Here is a 17992-nt window from a genome sequence, read left to right as displayed (position 1 = left end):
CATACAGAGAAAAACCCAACAATCATGTGACCCCCTATGAGCACTTTGGCGACAGTGGGAAGGAAAAACTCCCTTTAAGCAGAAAGAAACCTGCAGCAGAACCAGGCTAATGGAGGGGCAGCCATCTGCGGCGACCGGTGGGGGTGAGAGGTGGAAGACATTTTAACATGCAAGCTAGCCTCAAGTGGCAATTAGAGGGACTGCAGTCTTATATGTTGGGTCCCTGGTTTCTCACCTCTGTGGCAAAGAAGCTTGTTGGCTACATCCTGCCACTCTACCATCATGGGTCCAAAACTACCCTTTAAATTAAAACTCCACTTAAGACAGTTTACCAAGGTAAGAAATGTCTATTTCTTTATTACATTCAACAGTACAGTACACTGAAATTGCACATTTTCACCAGATATAGCAGCATTCTGACTGGCAAATGGACTAATTATTAGGCACAATCAAGACATTTAAATACAAATACACACGTTCAAATGTGTCATGGCCATTTTCTGACCACACACAGATTCCACTTAGCTGTTAATGTACATGCCTGGTAAAACAAATTCTATACAGCTAAACACACTGTCTTCTACCTGCAACTCCAGTGGCAACAAAACATGTAAGGTCAGGCCAAGCCCAGATTATCTTCTCAAAATAACACAAAAGAAACAACAACAAAAAATCTTTTCTCTTGCACAACATGTGCCAATCAGTGCATTTCAGGAGTTATAAAGCCTTTTCGTGTATTTTTATGGTTTCCTTCAGACAACTTCTTCACTTAAGATAATGTCTTTAAAAGAAAAATTAATTAATTTAAAAAAACCTGAATGACACTGTCTCACCTTTGGAGGAATGGGTGATTGTGGGCTCAGTAAATGCAGCAGTGATGGCTTTTGAGCAGGTTTATCTAATGCTGCGGTTTTGGATGAGCTGGTCTCTGAAGTACGGCGAGGTTTATATGATATTACTTCTTGATTTCAGGTGATATTTTTGCCAAATGTAGGCTGATTTTAAGCACAAAAAAAGACAAAAAAAACAAAAACAGAGAACTTTGGCACTAAAAAGTGAGGTGAAATCCCAGCTGTAAACTGCCTGAGCTGACCTAGAACTAGCTTAGACTCTGAAGCTGCTGCAGGTGGAGATCAGTGTCTTCACCTGTAATGTGCAGCCACTTGTCAAAAACAAATGTACCTTTTTTTGGTCTCTTATCTTATTATTTTTGACAAAACAAAACTTTTTGCATTTCACTTGTTATTTCCTGAATGGTCGAGACTCACAGCACAGGTGTCGGAACTCCAGGCCTTGAGGGCTGCTGTCCTGTTTGTTTTCCAACTAACCTGCCCTTGTGCCTTCTTGGATGATCTGATATCGTGTCGGTGTTGTTCCCACATCATCATAATAAATGTTGTTCCAGGTTCAACATTGCAAGTGAGCAATCACATTGTTGTGACGTCATACTTTTGCAAGCCAAGCCATTCATTCATTTATGAAATTCGAATGTTGCAAGGACAATATGTATAGTGCTTACCGTTTATTAAAGAACAGTATCCTGAAATGCAACAAATTCAAATTGCTAGATTGGCGGACAGAGGCGGTTTCTCGCAAGTTAAGTAGATTTTTTTAAGGCGTTTTTTTCCAAAGTTGCAAAAGTATGACATCACACCAATGTGATTGGTCACTTGCAATGTTGAACCTGGAACAACATTTATTATGATGATGTGGGAACAACACCAACACGAGGATATCAGATCGTGCGTAGCTTCTTATTGGCAAAGCACACCTGATCCAGGTAATCAGCAGCAGGTAGGGCAGGGATACCTCAAAAACAAGCAAGATACTGGCCCTCGAGGACTGAAGTTTGACACCCCTGCTCTACAGGCTCAAATGCCAAATGGACTTCCAGTGTGTTTCAAAAGATGTGCTCAAGATTCAAATTTGTCAGATACAGCAGATATAGATTTGAATATAAAGATATATATATTGTATATAAAGATGAACACAGAACCTAAAGATTCCCATTACCTGTTGTATAGGTCAAATTGTAGGGTTTGGTATGGTAGTCCAGTTGCCATCGACCTGTTGGAAGCCTCACAACTTTCTGAGAACCTTCATACACTCCCTGACCATTTAAAGTCAGACTGACATTAACACTGCATTGAACCACTGTGGGGGTTTGAGGCTGATACTGCAAACACATCCAGTTGATCCAACCCAACATTTGCCAACAATAGAACATCATATCCCAACACACTGGACAGACTGAGCAGGTAGACTGCACGCACACCGGTAGGTCATTCTTGACTATCAGCAACAGAATCGTGCTTATTTAAAATGTTTGTTCTGGGTTGTTGGGTACAGGGTCTCAGTCGAGCCTGTTATATTCCACCAACTACTACTACTGATACTTGAACTATCAAGTATCAGAAGCTGATATTGAATCTACTGAGTCTTGTAAAATTTTTAATCTTTGGACCACAAATTTGTCATCAAATATTTTGAGCGTATCCTAAAGTGCAAACAAATAAAACAATTTTACAGTGGCTACAGTTGTAGCCACAGCTGCCCTGGGGCAGACTGACAGAAGCGAGGCTGCCATATTGCGCCATCGGCCCCTCTGGCCAATACCAGTAGGTGGCAGGTGAAGTGTCTTGCCCAAGGACACAACGACCAGGACAGAGAGCCCGGGGATCGAACCGGTGACCTTCCGGTTACAGATGCACTTCCCAACCTCCTGTTCTACGGTCGCCATCATATAGACAGCACGTCAAATGACAGGTCCTGAGCTTAGATCACCCAATAATCCCTGAACTCTACCCAGTTTAGTTAAAAGCCCCCCAGGTATTTATTATTTGCTTTTAGATGAAATTTCTTTCTTTTCTAATGTAAAAGCAAACAGATGGAATGAATTGTGGGCTCACTGTTGGTCAATCTTTGATTTGATCCTTACATCAAGTCTCTTTTTCTTGTTTTTTGTTTTTAAGTGGTTTGAGTCTTAGGAATGACAAAGAAGCCCATTAAGTAGCATTGTGTTTAATACTAGACTACATTAACCAGAAAAACTACCACAACAATCCTTAAGTGTATGCATATGCACAAAGCAAGCTGCTGTGAAGCCAGCAATGATTCTAAAGGTATGTCTACTAACTGTTGCCACAAGAGGTCATCCTGAATGGCTATTTATGTTTACTTAAGCCACGGGCATCCAACTCCAGGCCTTGAGGGCAGGTGTCCTGCAGGTTTTAGATATCAGCCTGGGCCAACACACCCGAATCAAATGATTAGTTTATTACCAGCCAGGCCTCTGGATATCTTCAAGACATGCTGAGGAGGTAATTTAGCCATTTAAATCTACTGTGTTGGATCAAGGACACATCTAAAACCTGCCGGACACCAGCCGAGTTGGACACCCCTGACTTAAGCCATGGTGCACAAATGACCTTTTTGCCTTTCAAAAGGATCACCTCACTCTGAATTTCCTGCCCAACATGCGTAACTTCTAACCACTAAATGCAAATGCCATTCTGTCTGTTCATGACTGACTGTTGCTACTTCTTGTGGAAACTAAAGCTCAACCAAATCTTTGTTGATGAAGAATCCTCACATTCACATATGATGTTTTAAAAATAAAACTTATAAAGTACAGTTTCAGTACTAACAGTCAGGTCTTATATTGGAAATTTTGCGATTTCTCACCTGACAACCTTTAAATCTCTGGCATGTTGGACTCACCGTGTACCTCCCGGATTGGATCTTCAGTCTGGCTACTGTAGCAATAACCCATTCCACCTCAGCCCCCTTATATTTTTAATGCAGTGCTAACCTCAGTCTTATAGCCTGCTAAGAGAAGTAAACCATGAGAAAACCCTAGTGAGATAAGATGCATTTTAACAGTGTTTCAGAGAGGAGTTATGCCTTATACCACAGAGCGATGCTCTCCACATATATACACAGCGCTCGGCTGTATGCGCCTCTTTGTGTTGCCTGGCAGCTGAGGAAGAAACTTGAAATATTTGGGCATCAGATCGAGGCAGGCGTCGCGGAACTTCTTGATCCGCCAGTAGTAAATAAGAGGGTTGAGGGCTGACTTGAGGTAGCACAACCACAAGACCCATGTGCTGATTTGAAAAAAGCTGTCTTTGCGGTAGAACCTGTCACTGAAGGTAGTTACCAAGCTGAAGGCAGTGAAGGGTGCCCAGCACGCTGTAAACACGGAGAAGAGGATGAGGATGGTGGTGAAGGCACGGGTCTTGAAGCTCATGTCTATGTTCATCTTGAAGGGCTTCTGAAGGCTGAGGAGGCCCAGTTTGCTGGCCTGGCTCAGACAGACGCTGTCTGTGTGGCTACGGATGCGAATGGCATTGTGGCGGATGGTGTTGAGGATGCCCATGAATGTGTATAGCATGACTGTGAAAGGCAAGAAGAAAAAAACTAGTGTTAATATCAACACATAGGCGTGGTAACCAGGATCACTGCTGTAGCCAAATATACACTGAGGAGCTCTGGGTGGGATCTGTAAGGGAGGTGAGCCAACAGCTAGAGGGAAAGTGAAAATGAACGAGAGTCCCCATGTGACCACTATGAGCAGCTTGGCTCTCTGTGGGCTCAGCTTATCTTGCTTCTGGACAATAATAAGAAAACGATCAATGCTTATTATAAGCAGTACAGCTGCTCCTTCCATAACAAAAAACCAAAAGAGCATGGCGGAAACGCGACAGAAAACATCTCCAAAAATCCAGTTGGTGGTCACCACAGTAACCAGAGCAAAGGGCATGTTCAAGATGGCCAGCATCATGTCCGCAAATGCCAGACTAGCCAGCAGAATGTTGATGGCTGAACGCATAGCAGATCTCTGGTACACCATCAGGCACACCACTATGTTTCCTGACAGCGCCACTAAAAGGATGGCTGCCATGACAAAGCAGAAGAAGATCTGCAGAGGTAGGCCAATGCCTTGCTGGATTTCCAGAGCATTTGCTGTTGGGGTGACCGGCTCCGAGGGAGACCCGGAGCCCAGGGAAATGTTTGCCACAGAGAGGTCTTCCATTGGTAGCCTCTCAGAAAGGTTCAGCAACCTCGTAACGACGCAGCAGAAACGGCTGTTAATGTCCCCTGTATCCAGGAGGGGAACAGTAGTGGAGAGAACCATGCTTCTCCAGGGTGAGCAGGCATCATTGCAGGAGAGTTCACATAAAATCTGATGGCAGACATGCGGATATCATCTCCCCAAGGCCACACAGCACCATCTTCATGGTAGCAAGACCCTAAGACAAAAATAAAAATATGTTAGAATTCCATTATGTATTATTGTAGGGTCTACCTTACAATCAGTTTGTGTAGAGCAGATTTCCGTGTTTAAGGATAACAATTTGAGTTGTCACTACCAGACTAAACACAACTTGACCGATGCAGAGGGTCAATGGTTTAGAGAACACCAATTTTCCTATTTGCATATTACACCATACAGCTACAGGATATAACTATTCTGTCTTAGCACGAGACGCCTATTCATTTTCTATTTAAAAACACACTTAACAACACTTCCGTCAATGTATGATGTGTCAGAAAGGACGCTGAAACAGAAACAAGGTTGCCATGTTTGGTACGATAATGATCCTTCACGACTGGAAAACTACAATCAACTGAGGCGTGGGGTGGACAAATGCATTGATTTCCAGCAACAAATAATTAAAAAGTTGAGCAGGACTCGTGGGTATAAGTGTGTATGAGTTACACACTTTTACAAGTTTAAGGAAGTGGACAAAATTTGGCTGTAAAAAATTAATGGCAAGTGCTCCCACATAGTTTGAACAAGCTGAAAAATCCAAAAGTATTTTGAAATAATATGAAAAATTTGAACAAAGCTCCAAGAACACAGAGTCCCGAAAGATTTCATGATACTGTAAATTGGGGTAATAAAATAGGATGTTTCTGCCAAAAGATTGGTGCCTGAATAAAATATGACTCATTTCAGTTTTTTTAAACAATCAAAAACACAGAGCCTTACTGTTTTAGAACAACAGACCAACACCATGACGGAAATCTTTACAAAACAGAGGATGAATTTCTCACAAAGACCTTTTTACAAAACTGAAACTAAAATGTCAAAGTTTACTAGACAAAAATAAAATTCAATGAGCAACTGTTTTCTTTTTCATCATTTTGTTAAGTGTGTCTGATTGTATCTTGCCCCCAACCATATACCTATTAAACTAATTACATCTTTGAAATAAATAGCATAAAGTTTATTTTTCAGTATACAGAATTAAGCCACATTTAAAAGTGGAATACAGAAAGACAAATCTGTCTCCAAACAGAAACACATTGTCTGGTGTGTTTGGCTAAGCTGTGATAAGAAATCCTATTCGAATTTTTTTTTTTACCCCTGAGAGTGACAGAAAGCTAGTGCTCAACCGGACACAAGGCAAATACTGCAATAAAAACCCTTATCACTAGTATAAACACTGGAGGCATTGCAGGCAGGCCAGCTGGTATTATTACAATAGGCAGCAAATTTCAGATATAATAAATGGGCAGCACCAGAGAGTCCATTTGTTAATAGGATAACTTTCCACACAAATTAAGCTTTTTAGTATTTTAGTCCTGTGTGGGTGTAAAAAAATAAATAAATATCAAACCAGTGTAATTATGAGCAATTACTGTGACAACACTGCATTTAAGCCTGTTAGAGGGATCTGTACTTTAGCTGTGCTGCTGTGATACTAGGATATGCAGCCATTTGACAGATAGCGCCATCTCTTCAGCACACTGGAGGGGACAAAAACCTACAATGCAAAAATAAACGGCAGTGAAATCGGGCAGAGTTTGCTTTGTTCATATGCTGATGACAAGCTTATTGTCTACCACAATTTCCACAAGGAGAGCAAGGAGCAGCCGGTTTAGTCTTCTTGGCCCAGTTCCCACTTCATTAACTCTGCATTCAGTGAGGTAGCCTGCAGCATGTCGGCCTCAACAGGTAGGGTAGTGTTCGCTGCTTTTGGGTGCAATGACCTACAATGTTAAAAGAGCCACTCCAGTCTCCCAGCAGTCAAGTGATCCTGCATAGGAAATGAATGATCAGGTACTTGGTGTTCTGAACGACAGGGAAATGTTTAAATAACTGCAGAGGCCCTGCAATTATGTAATGAGAATATGCTTACAGCTTTTCACACATCTTGTAACCTTGAATCGCTCAGAGGGAAAAAGATTTGTTGGGAAGCTGCCCAGTGAGCTCACGATGGTGCTCGTGATGTTACTGGGAGGTGCCAGTTTTAACGCAATAATAGCTAGTTCAAATACCGTGTTTATTTCAAATATACTGTTAAACACTGGTGTGTCTGTGAGAGAAATACCAGTGTTTCCCCTCACATAGCATTATTTGGACAGGCTGCTGAGTTATACGATCACCCACCCGTGTATGTTTGAAGAGTTACTTAAAAATTCTAATCTAGAGATAATGCAACGTGTGCTGGATTAAGTAGAGGACAATCCCTTGCTATTATTTCAAAGTTCAGTTGCTGCTTGCCAGTTAGCTCCTGCCCTTCCCTGTGTCATGCTTCCCTCCTGCCTGTACTCTAACAGTTGGTAATCTCTGCAGTCTTATAAATGTTGCTCCGATGTCCTTGAAATGAAGCAGCTACAGAGAGGAGGGTAGACAGAAACCTGCGACCCAGGGCTCTCGTGTATAACCTTGTTTTTAGGTACCTTTGAACATTTCACACTGATTTTTTCCCAGTGATATCATGCCTTGATACAAATGACTCATGGCTTTAATTTCCCATACCATCTACCTTTGCTTATTTGTAACTAAGCATAGACTTTGCAGCAGATTGTACACAACGGTGTGAAACGGTTACAGGGAGCACTTTAAAGTAGTCGTATGAGATATTACTTTTAAAATAAAAACTACAGACTGTGGAGAGCAGGGACTCTAACTTAAAGAGCTCTTGCACAGTAGTGAAAGCACAAGTGGAAGGAATGTTACCACAGATCCATTTAGTACATTAGTTTTCCGAGGATCTAGCAGAGATGTTGTGATTCACAAGATATCAATGTTGTCAATACTCAATACTTGAAATGTGCAATTCACTTGTATTTTTATTTTTATTCCTATTTATTCTATTTATCCCCTTCGTATATTTTATTTATATATGTCTCTGTATTTATTTATATATATGTGTGTGTGTGTGTGTGTGTGTGTGTGTGTGTGTGTGTGTGTGTGTGTATATATAATATTCTGTAACTCTAACTTCTGTCGGTGCTGTGCTTTTGGAAACCGAATTTCCCAGAGGAACCCACCTGAGGGATTAATAAAGTTTTATCTTATCTTATCTTATCCGAGTGTCCTTATTGTCTGCATTCAAATGTTCTGGAAGAATAAAGATTTGGTTGATTTTGCTCGTGTTTATTTAGCATTAGTTAGCAATGCTAATACCGATTTCTGGCGATCTAAAAAATGGGATGTTCTGATATATCGGTGAAAAAACACATTTCCCTATGATTTACTATGTGTAGTTATTTTAATTACACATTTATGCACTGCCTGACTATACCTAGAGCAGCCGTTTATTGTTTCTGGTTTTCTTAAAAAATGCATTTGGAACACCAGCAACAAGGCTGAATGGTGTTGAAGGTTGTTCCAATCTCTTCTTTACTTTTTAAAATGTTCATTTATCTGATATAAAAAAAAGATGAGTTTCGTTCATCCATCCAGATTCAAGTCTAAGCAAAGATGCCCAGATTTACATCTACCCAGCTGCTTCTTCCATTCAGTTTATTCTGGGAGACTTTAACGCATTCCCAAGCCAGCCAAGAGATATAATCTCTCTAGTGTGTCTTGGATCTTCACCAGGTAGTCCTACTGGTGGGACATGAAACACCCTATATAGGTGGTGTCTGGGAGGTATCCTTGTCAAATGTTCAAACCACATCAACAGGCTCCTTTTGATGTAGATGAAGAGTAACAGCTCTACTTCAAGCTCTTTCCAAATAATCGCGCTCCTCACCTTATCTTTAAGGGTGAAGAAAGATTATCCACAACCTCAATCTTGTTGTCACTACACAGAGTTTGTGGGTCTATGATCTCAGATTTGGAGGTGCCAATTCGCTTTACACTCAGCAGCCCTACTGCAAGCTGGGGGTCAAGAAGTCAAATGAATCCTATGCCAATACAGTTTCAGTTAGACGTTAGCATCCACTTATTTTATTGAGCTGTTCTTTTCCCAGGGTGGAATCATTGTGCATACATCTTTAATGACTTATTAAAGAAAACAAAAAGAAAATTCACATTTGTTTTGGATTTTCTTTCATCCACACAGCGCTAAAAGTATAAATATACGATATAAGATTTGGTTGAATGTCCCTTTGGATGTTACAAATTGACTGGACACTTCTGGTAGCCATAAAGAAAAGTCTGACATAATTCTGGATGGATATTTGACCACTTTTCTTGGCAGAATATTAAGCGTTAAATTTAATTGATTGGCATGGGGTTTTTAAAACTATTCCACAGATTTTTAACAGGTCTGGGGTTGGATTGTTAGGAAAGCTATTCCAAAGGTTTTATCAATTCCAACACCAGTTTTGATGTGTACATGGGATGATGTTCCTATTAAGAATTATTAACTTGTATAAATTCACAATTCTCCTTAGAACTTCACTAAGTTTACTTGATTTTCCCATTATTCTGAGTGTGGGTCACTGCAATGAATGCTGTCACAGAGAAATTACGAAAGAGTAGTCAATCATGATCGCTAATCAACAACAGACCGTGTCAAGTTAAAACATACTGCACCATCTATTAAAAGATTATGTTTGACACTGTATGTATACTTTTTAACCTGTGAGGATTACATGAAATCCCCCCAAAAATACATGATGAGTGAATGTAAACTTCTGACCACAACTGAAGTCAGTAATATTCAATTCAATTCAATTTTATTTTATTTATACAGTGCCAAATCACAACAACAATAGCCTCAAGATGCAAGCACTTTGGCGACAGTGGGAAGGAAAAACTCCCTTTTAACAGGAAGAAACTTCCAGCAGAACCAGGGTGGCCATCTGCCATAACTGGAGACCATAATACTGGCCTAACAATAATAGGTTTTACCTGCCTCTTGTCAACTGATTGAGTTAATCCTTTCTCTTCCAGACATTTTGAAAAATAGCAGCCGCAGAAAACGTAGCAAAATATAGACATGGAAGAAATGAACACCACTGAACAGCCTATCGCAACCGCTGCAGACCGCATCATCCATCATGTAGTTACATTTTGGGGGCAGTGCATGTTAGGCTACAGCATCAGTTACAGCAAAGGGGTTCAGAAGGGTTTGTGGCTACGCTGTACCTATAACCTAGTTTTAACAAAGTATAATTTCACTGTCAGACTGAGTGGAAGAAGTGCAACTGTAAATGACAGCAGTATACTGTTGCGTTATATTTGCCTCACAAGTCAGATGTTGCAGCAAGTTTAACAGTTTTACTGCTTTTTCGTGCATTACAGCCAGATTATCAAGTCAGGGTTGGTGAGGGTTGCTCCAACTTTACTAACTGGTTCAACCACTTTATGCTTAACCATACAACCCTCACACCAAGCTGAAATTACACTGAATATTAGAGGTGGGAATCACGATACATCCCACGATACGATATTATCACAATACTTAACGCACGATACGATATTATTGCGATTTTTTAAAAATATTTTGCGATATTCAGATTCTGTACATAAAGGTAAACTTTATCAATATTCATTTTATCTAATATCAAAGTCTCGCACTCAGTCTTTCTCTCATTTCAGTCAGTTTTATTGTTGACAAACTGAACGGTTTGTATTACAGTCTAGTCCAACTTAACTGAATGCAACCATCTGGTACAATTATAGCTATTCTGAACTATGCAATTTATGAAAACTATGCAGCCCATTCAGCAACTGAAGAATTTGAAAGTTAATTAAAACAAAATATAATTTTACATTAAATAAAAAAGTTTTAAACTTAATTAAAATAAAACATGTCTTAAATTAAAATACGTAAACTGTCATGTTTATTGCTACCAAAAAAAAAAAAAGTTAAACACATTTGGACAGTGAAGGAATGTCAGGATTCTTGCTCAGAAAAAGGAGCTGATCAACATGCTCTGAAGTCAGAGTTCCAGTCCACAAAAACGTTTTTTGTAACAAAATATCGATTTCTGCTGTCCCTGTATCGATACATTATTAGCAAACAAAATATCACGATACTACACAGTATCGATTTTTTCCACCACCCCTACTGAATACCTACTTTAATTTGTTTCACTGTTAGCCTTTTGTAAAATAAAATGTATTAATTTAAAAAAAAAAAACTGTAAAATTAGATTGCTGTATGCATTTACTTGCTACATTTATTTTATAAACTCAGAAAAAGAATGTTTCAGTGAAGGCTGATGTTCCCTGGATGGCTTCCAGTCTCTTCCACGCACTGACTGGAGCTTATTGAACACTGGTACTGGATTGGTACTTGGCACCGGTAGATACCCCTCAAAGACAGATGAACAACGACCTTAATGGAATATTAGTGCCTAGTACAGACCAGGCCTTCCCTTCATCCACCCCAACTCACAGCTATTTACGCCAGGCCGAAGCAGCTCGCCGAACGCTGTTTCACAGAGCATGAAACCGCTTGTTTCGACAGGATTCGGTGATTTGGAGCCATCCACTCAAGCTCAGAGACCGAGAAAATAAACAGACACTTCACATTACTGTAAGCGACGAGAACAGTGGGTGTTCTGAACAAACGGCCTAATTCATGTTTTAACACAAAACATGAATGTCATTATTACACCGCCGCTGGTCGGGTTTAAAGTATACTCGCTAATATTATTACCTGCTTCATTCTCCCATGCTAGAGCTCAGGAGCAGCTCAAGTACAGAAGCTCAGTCCGGAAAATGGAGCATCTCACCTCCAAAAATCTTCATGGTCGTCGGTGTAGAGAAAGACACATAACTGCTGATGTGCCCGAGAAAAACCCTGTTTTAGCTTTTTTTTTTTTTTTTTTTTTTTTTAAATATATATATATATTGGCAACAGCGCGACGGCCGGTGATGCCACCACCTCCACAAATGAAGCCTCAGAAGAAAAAAAAAGTGAAATCTGTGTTTGGTCAGAACGGCTTTGTTTCCAGCAACAGCTGCTTATCCGCGGCGGGAAAACGGAAGGTTTCCTGCTCGAATCTTTGTTTTCCTTCGTCCATATGTGAGGTGTGAACGGCCCATCCTCCACTGACAAATGTACCAGTGTCACTGTATGTGAGCGTCTACTGTACGGAGCCCAGATTTTCCTCATACGGTTCTAAACTACTCTCACTGGCTGCTGCCTGCGGGAAGGCGCAGACACCCACTACTTCCTATATTGCCTTTCAAAATAAAGAACTAGTTGTGTTTTTTTAAATAGTGTTTTTGAGTGGATGTAAAATTGATTTTGGTTGTTTTCATGTGGTTTATGTTATAAACAGTACAAAAAGCTCTTAAATGCTGTTGCAGTTGTCCCACCTCAACCTTCCGCATGGTATAAACAGTTTGCTGCCTCGCGCTGAAAATCATCTGATGAGGATTTTTCAAAAACAAGTTTTTCTTGTAAAAGTCCCACTTTATTTGTAATTGCAAATTTTGTCACATATCTTTAAAAAAATTAAATGAATAGGGTTTTTTTTAAAGATTGTGTTGAAAAATAAATAGCTAAGCTTTAACTCAAAAATAAATTTCATGGCGTATGGCTAAATTGTTGTTTCTGCATTTTTGTTTTATAAATCAATTATCTGCATTATTTTGAAGATAAGGCTACACAGTTTCCGGTAAGGTTTGCGTTCCTTGATAACTGACATACACAGAATGTCATGGGCAAAAGTGGATATTCCTAAAAGATAGACTGTGCAAGTGGGGCGTGGCTTGTTTTAGCGGAAGTGCTTTTTGGGGCATGTGCGGATGCATGCAGTGGGTGGTAAAGATAACAAAGACAGTACATTAGCTCTAAAGTAATCACTGTGTTTTCAGGATATTGTGCAGTGTGGCTGGACGGTACAAGAAATTCAATTATTTGAAGATTTTTTTTCCTTTTATTTGAAAAATTGTGCGTATATGCAGCAGATGGTATAAATGGCACAGGATTGTTTTCACTCATAAATATACTCCATGATGTGGCTCCATGAATTCTACATTAAAATGCATTAAAAACAGCCCCATCCATGGAACTTTGGACCCACGTGTTAGACAACACTCATCTCCTTTGTCAGCAAAACAACATTTCCGAGCATCACTGTCTTACCTGGAATGCTGAGTAATCCAGATCTGTGACAGTGGTGGATGGGGTGGACGGAGTCAAAAAAAAAGTAAACAGAACAAATGTCAGTGAGTTCATATGTAGTAATAAACAGCTACGTTTTAGACACGACACTGTCTGACATCTTTAAAAGAACATTTCAGCAAGTTAGAAACAGACTGCTGCTGTTTGTTGTCTTTTGTGTGTGGTTTGTACAGTGGAATTACTCTCATCATACAAGCCTGTATACAAGCACAGTATCAGCAAACAGGTCTTTAACTACTACAAGTGATAGTATTAGAGGAACTGCACTTTCATTCCAAGGTTATAGCTTTCATTATTGGATAATAACTCTGAAACAGGACAAACTAGAGCTACATTTGACTCCTTATGTGAACTCAAGTCAAAAGTTAAACAGTAGAATCTTAAAGTGGTCTAAAATAGAAATATGTATTTATTACCACAGATAGTGAATTGTATGCAGAGGTATAGAGGTGGAGTTAGCCATTAGCTTAAAACAATAATAACACTAAATTTGCACCGTTTTATCATGTGATCTGCATTGTTGAAAAATAAAACCTGACCTATGATCTTTTGTATTTTCATCTACTACTGACCTGCGTTTAGATATGCGATTTAGTTCAATGCCTCCACAGACTATATATAAAAGATGGAAGCTGAAGTCAAAAATTAATTCTGTATCTGATTAGCAAAATATGAGAAAAAAGACTTTTTAGCTCCCTTGACCTATTTCCTCATAAATTATGGTTTCTTTTTTACTAAGAACATCAGACTTTAGTTCATGTTTGACTCACATACAAATCCACCCCTCACTCAATATGTATTTGACAACATCAAGATGGTGTTTGCTAAAATATTCAAGGGTTCAAAACATGACTTTACTATCAACTGGCAACATCACAGTTGGCTACACCCAGTTTTGTTAACGAGGTCTGTTAAGGCTAACGTCTGTTTTCAATGACGCTCAGTATTGATGTTAAAAATGTCACAGAATTACTAATTTTCTATAAAAGTGACATGTGTTTTCTACCCAGGAGAGGAGTTCTATATACCTTAACAAGTTCAGCTGTGCACCAGAAGCAGGTAACTGTAAACCTGTAATCACATGAACTTCAATACTGACTGATGATGACACAAGGACAAAAAAAACAAAACATAAAACTGGATTAACAAAGAAAGCTGATAACCACACACAAAACAGCATTTATCCCTGAAGTTCTTGGTTTTGCCAAGGCTTTTGTCAGGCAAGCTTGGTTATGTCAAGCTGGGCTTTTGGTGCACCCCCCAGGTCACAGGAAGAGATGCTAATTAGAGAAGTTCCTCCTGCTAATTGTATCTTTGGATCAGGTTTCCTGACTGAGATGCCCAGGGGACTTATAGTTATGCAAGTTATGGGAATCCCAGCGCTAACTGTGCTAGCCTTTTCCATTTGCTTACTGTCTTTATGCTAAACTAGGCTAATCACATCCTGACTCTCATATAACTCAAATATGAGCCTGTCCATCTGAATGTCACTCTATGAAGAAAATCTAGTAAATATACTTTCCAAACTGAATGAGCTGAATGACTCCTTTTGATGTATCCACCTGCATAATGACATCACCCAGTTTTAGATTGTTTTATTTTCATCAGATAACTAACCAATAGGATTGCAAAGAAGATTAAATATCTACAATTATTCTCATGTTTATTGTAGGGGTGTTTTGTATCTCGCAGTATGTCCCATGAAATTTCCTATGATCTCATCTCCATGTCAGCAATATGTAATGTCCAAGCTTTCAATCAGCTCATTCTTGCAGTGACAAACACTGAAAAGCATAAATAAATTAAATACGCTGTCATTTTCCACAGAGATGTCAGAGACTCTAGTCCTACGAAGCCTTTATCTGCTTGGTCTTTTTAGTCTTGGGTGGTATGATCTCAACCTTGAAGGGGACAAAGAAATCTAAAAGAGCTTTTGTTTCTTTCAAGTCCAGAGAATACTCTTGTGCGATCTTTTCGGGACTCCACGTCTGAGGCTGATGCTGGTGGCTGCCCACAGCCTTCAGAGCTTCGGCAATGGTCAGTTTACCAATGGGAACATCTGTGAGCTCCACCAGGCCCAACGGAGATGCTGGGACACTGAACTTAAGAAGTCGTCGCTGTTCTCTCCCCGCCGTCACGTCCTTCGATACCTGAGGGAAGAACAAGCAGTGAAGAATAACTATTATGAATAACAAAAATCAACATTTAAAAACTTTTGGCCAGTGCACATGCAAATCCCACACAGGAAAGTCAGGTTTGAAGTTAGGAAATTAGCCAATCTGTCATTCACAAGTTCAAAAAGTCCCCTATCGCAACACAGCAAGGACGTCCACCTTACCTTTATGATAATTTGTGGCATAAAGGTAACCTAATTACATTTGCAATCATAAATGTAACAAATAATGCTAACAGATTTTTTAAATTATTAATCTAACAGATACTGAGTCCATCATTTATACTCTTAGATGCATGCATTAGTTAGATTTTATTTTACAGAGTCAGGAAAGAATATGTACTCTCTGATGCTATCTTAAATATGAAAAAAATGACTTCCAGTCTCAGCGTCAGCAATATTAAGCTTATTATTTTAACACTCTTATTGGAACTTTAACATAACTGGACAAAACTGGATTAGTGCATGCCTAACATGAATCTACATATTCAGTTGTTCCCTTTGAAATGTCTTGTCCTCTGGACCACATATGGATGAGCTATGAACAGATAAAAGGTCAAATTCAAGTAATGTGGATGCACATGAATATTTGACTATTCTGATTAAGAAATAGAAGCACAGTCACAGCTGTCCTCCTGCCATCATCCAGCTATGGACAGCCATGGTGGTATAAATTGGTCTGGCAGAGCTACAGAGGATTCAACTCTTCTTTTTCAAATTAAAAATTAAAAACTGAGAATAAAACTGATTCATTACAACACAGCCAAGCCTAGAATCATGGGAGCTGCAGGTGATTTATCACTGGTGGCTCACTACCATCAACATGGTTTGTTTGATGAGTGTTGATTAGGTTTTTAAATTTCTGTCACCTGATTACAAAGACTTTGATGGATAATTCTAAAACAATTTAAAAAAATTATTTTTTTTTTACTTGTGAGCACAAAAGCTCGACCTATTGTTTACGAGGACCAGCCAATTAGAAGAAAACAGTCTTAAAGGGAGCAGCAGGAGATTAGGCAGCTTGTTTCCAGACAGCAGCTGAACAGAGCAAAGACTATTTTTGAACTGTGTTCATGCAAAGCAGAGTCCAAGCATGAAACATATGTAGCTGGCGATGATAATGATAGTTCCCTTTTAACAGCCAGTGTTAATCAATAATGTCTTTCTTTATTCTTCATAACATAGAATACATGAATGTCTCAACTTTGCAAAGATTCGACCTGTAAACGTCTGAATGACCCAAACTGAGAGCAAAAACACTGACAAACAATGAATGATTGAGCAGAGCTGATGTAACAGCATTCAAACACTCAGGCAGTGTCAGTCTGACCTCTGCTGCAGCCGGTGCTGGATCTCTGGACTCCACGTACACGGACCTGAGGTGGTCCAGCAGCGGCGCGTTATTCTGGTTCAACGAATCCACTTCTGAAAAACACAAACCGACGTGAGAATCGTCCCCGAGCTTTCTGAGGACACACGGATGAACGGTGAGCCTACCATGACCCCGGGTTAACTGTTACACAAGCCAGCTAGCACTCACTCACTTACCCTGCGGGCTGGAGGCTGTCGGTGGAAGCTTAACCGAGTGCCGGGGCGCCGCTCGCGGCTTGTCCTTGGAAAGTTCTCGGTGCACTCGGTTTTCCAAGTTGTAATTCCTGAACACACGCGTAACCCGTGCACCCATGTTTAACAAATTGTCAAAGCCCGCTATGAATAAAGTTGATTCAAACTGCCGACGGCGAGCGAGAAGGTTCTTTTTACAGGCGGAAATGTGAAAAGCGCAGAGGAAGCAGCAGCGACACCGTGTGGTTGGATGAGTTTATTGTTCCCCGTGTCTTTTTTTCAATTGCCAAACGTAAGGATGCTGGATACAGGTCTTAGTTAACTCAATAAATTAAGAAATAAATAATTAGTCTCATAATTTAATTGAGTGTTTTTAATAAAACATATCTTTTTGTTTTGTTGTAAAAACCTGACTGCCAGTTTTAACAAGAAGAATCGTGATCTGAATGCACTGTTGTGTCAAACACACTTGCTTTGCCACGTGATAAACTCTTTATAGGCTCCTTTTAAGAGTTATTGTATTATTTAAAAAAAGAATTGTTCACATTACCATTTGTGCTGTTTAACAGTCAGTGTAAAACAGAAGAAAGGAGAGTGACAGAGAGAAGAAAGAAGAGAGAAAGAAAAATAAATAGGAGAAAATCTAAATACAAAGGACACAGCGTAAGTGTATGTGTATGTTTGTTTGTTACAAAACATACTTAACAATTAGGGTGAGAAGCCAACTATGTCTCCAAGGAGCCCTACTGAAGATGCAAGGCCATATTCAATTCAATTCAATTCAATTTTATTTATATAGCGCCAAATCACAACATAAGTCGCCTCAAGGCGCTTCATAGATACAGAGAAAAACCCAACAATCATATGACCCCCTATGAGCAAGCACTTTGGCAACAGTGGGAAGGAAAAACTCCCTTTTAACAGG

The 17992-nt window shown here is 39.7% G+C and overlaps 2 protein-coding genes across 3 annotated transcripts; both read right to left on the bottom strand.

Annotated features, from left to right (window-relative positions):
• Window positions 1-292: 292 nt before the first annotated feature.
• Window positions 293-13337, bottom strand: gpr63 (G protein-coupled receptor 63). 2 transcript variants are annotated; one of them, XM_086262912.1, is made up of 2 exons: window positions 13293-13337; window positions 293-5252 (listed from the first exon to the last, which is right to left on the bottom strand). In XM_086262912.1, the coding sequence occupies exon 2, from the start codon at window positions 5135-5137 to the stop codon at window positions 3905-3907; it is 1233 nt and encodes a 410-aa protein (XP_086119038.1). In that variant the 5' UTR covers window positions 5138-5252; window positions 13293-13337; the 3' UTR covers window positions 293-3904. The 2 variants fall into 2 exon arrangements, with proteins under 2 accessions (XP_086119038.1, XP_086119037.1); XM_086262911.1 differs by lacking the exon at window positions 13293-13337 and adding an exon at window positions 11856-12355.
• On the bottom strand, window positions 13068-17269 carry ndufaf4 (NADH:ubiquinone oxidoreductase complex assembly factor 4). Its single transcript, XM_086262913.1, has 3 exons — window positions 17053-17269; window positions 16835-16929; window positions 13068-15481 (listed from the first exon to the last, which is right to left on the bottom strand). The coding sequence occupies exons 1-3, from the start codon at window positions 17186-17188 to the stop codon at window positions 15179-15181; spliced, it is 534 nt and encodes a 177-aa protein (XP_086119039.1). The 5' UTR covers window positions 17189-17269; the 3' UTR covers window positions 13068-15178.
• Between the last annotated feature and the right edge of the window lie 723 nt (window positions 17270-17992).

This window comes from Aulonocara sp. 'chitande type north' Nkhata Bay, linkage group LG15, assembly GCF_057382095.1.
Source record: "Aulonocara sp. 'chitande type north' Nkhata Bay isolate Kocher_YH1m ecotype deep benthic linkage group LG15, A_spYH_male_GT1.1, whole genome shotgun sequence".
NCBI classification, from domain to species: domain Eukaryota; kingdom Metazoa; phylum Chordata; class Actinopteri; order Cichliformes; family Cichlidae; genus Aulonocara; species Aulonocara sp. 'chitande type north' Nkhata Bay.
This window is presented reverse-complemented; position numbering and strand designations above follow the sequence as displayed.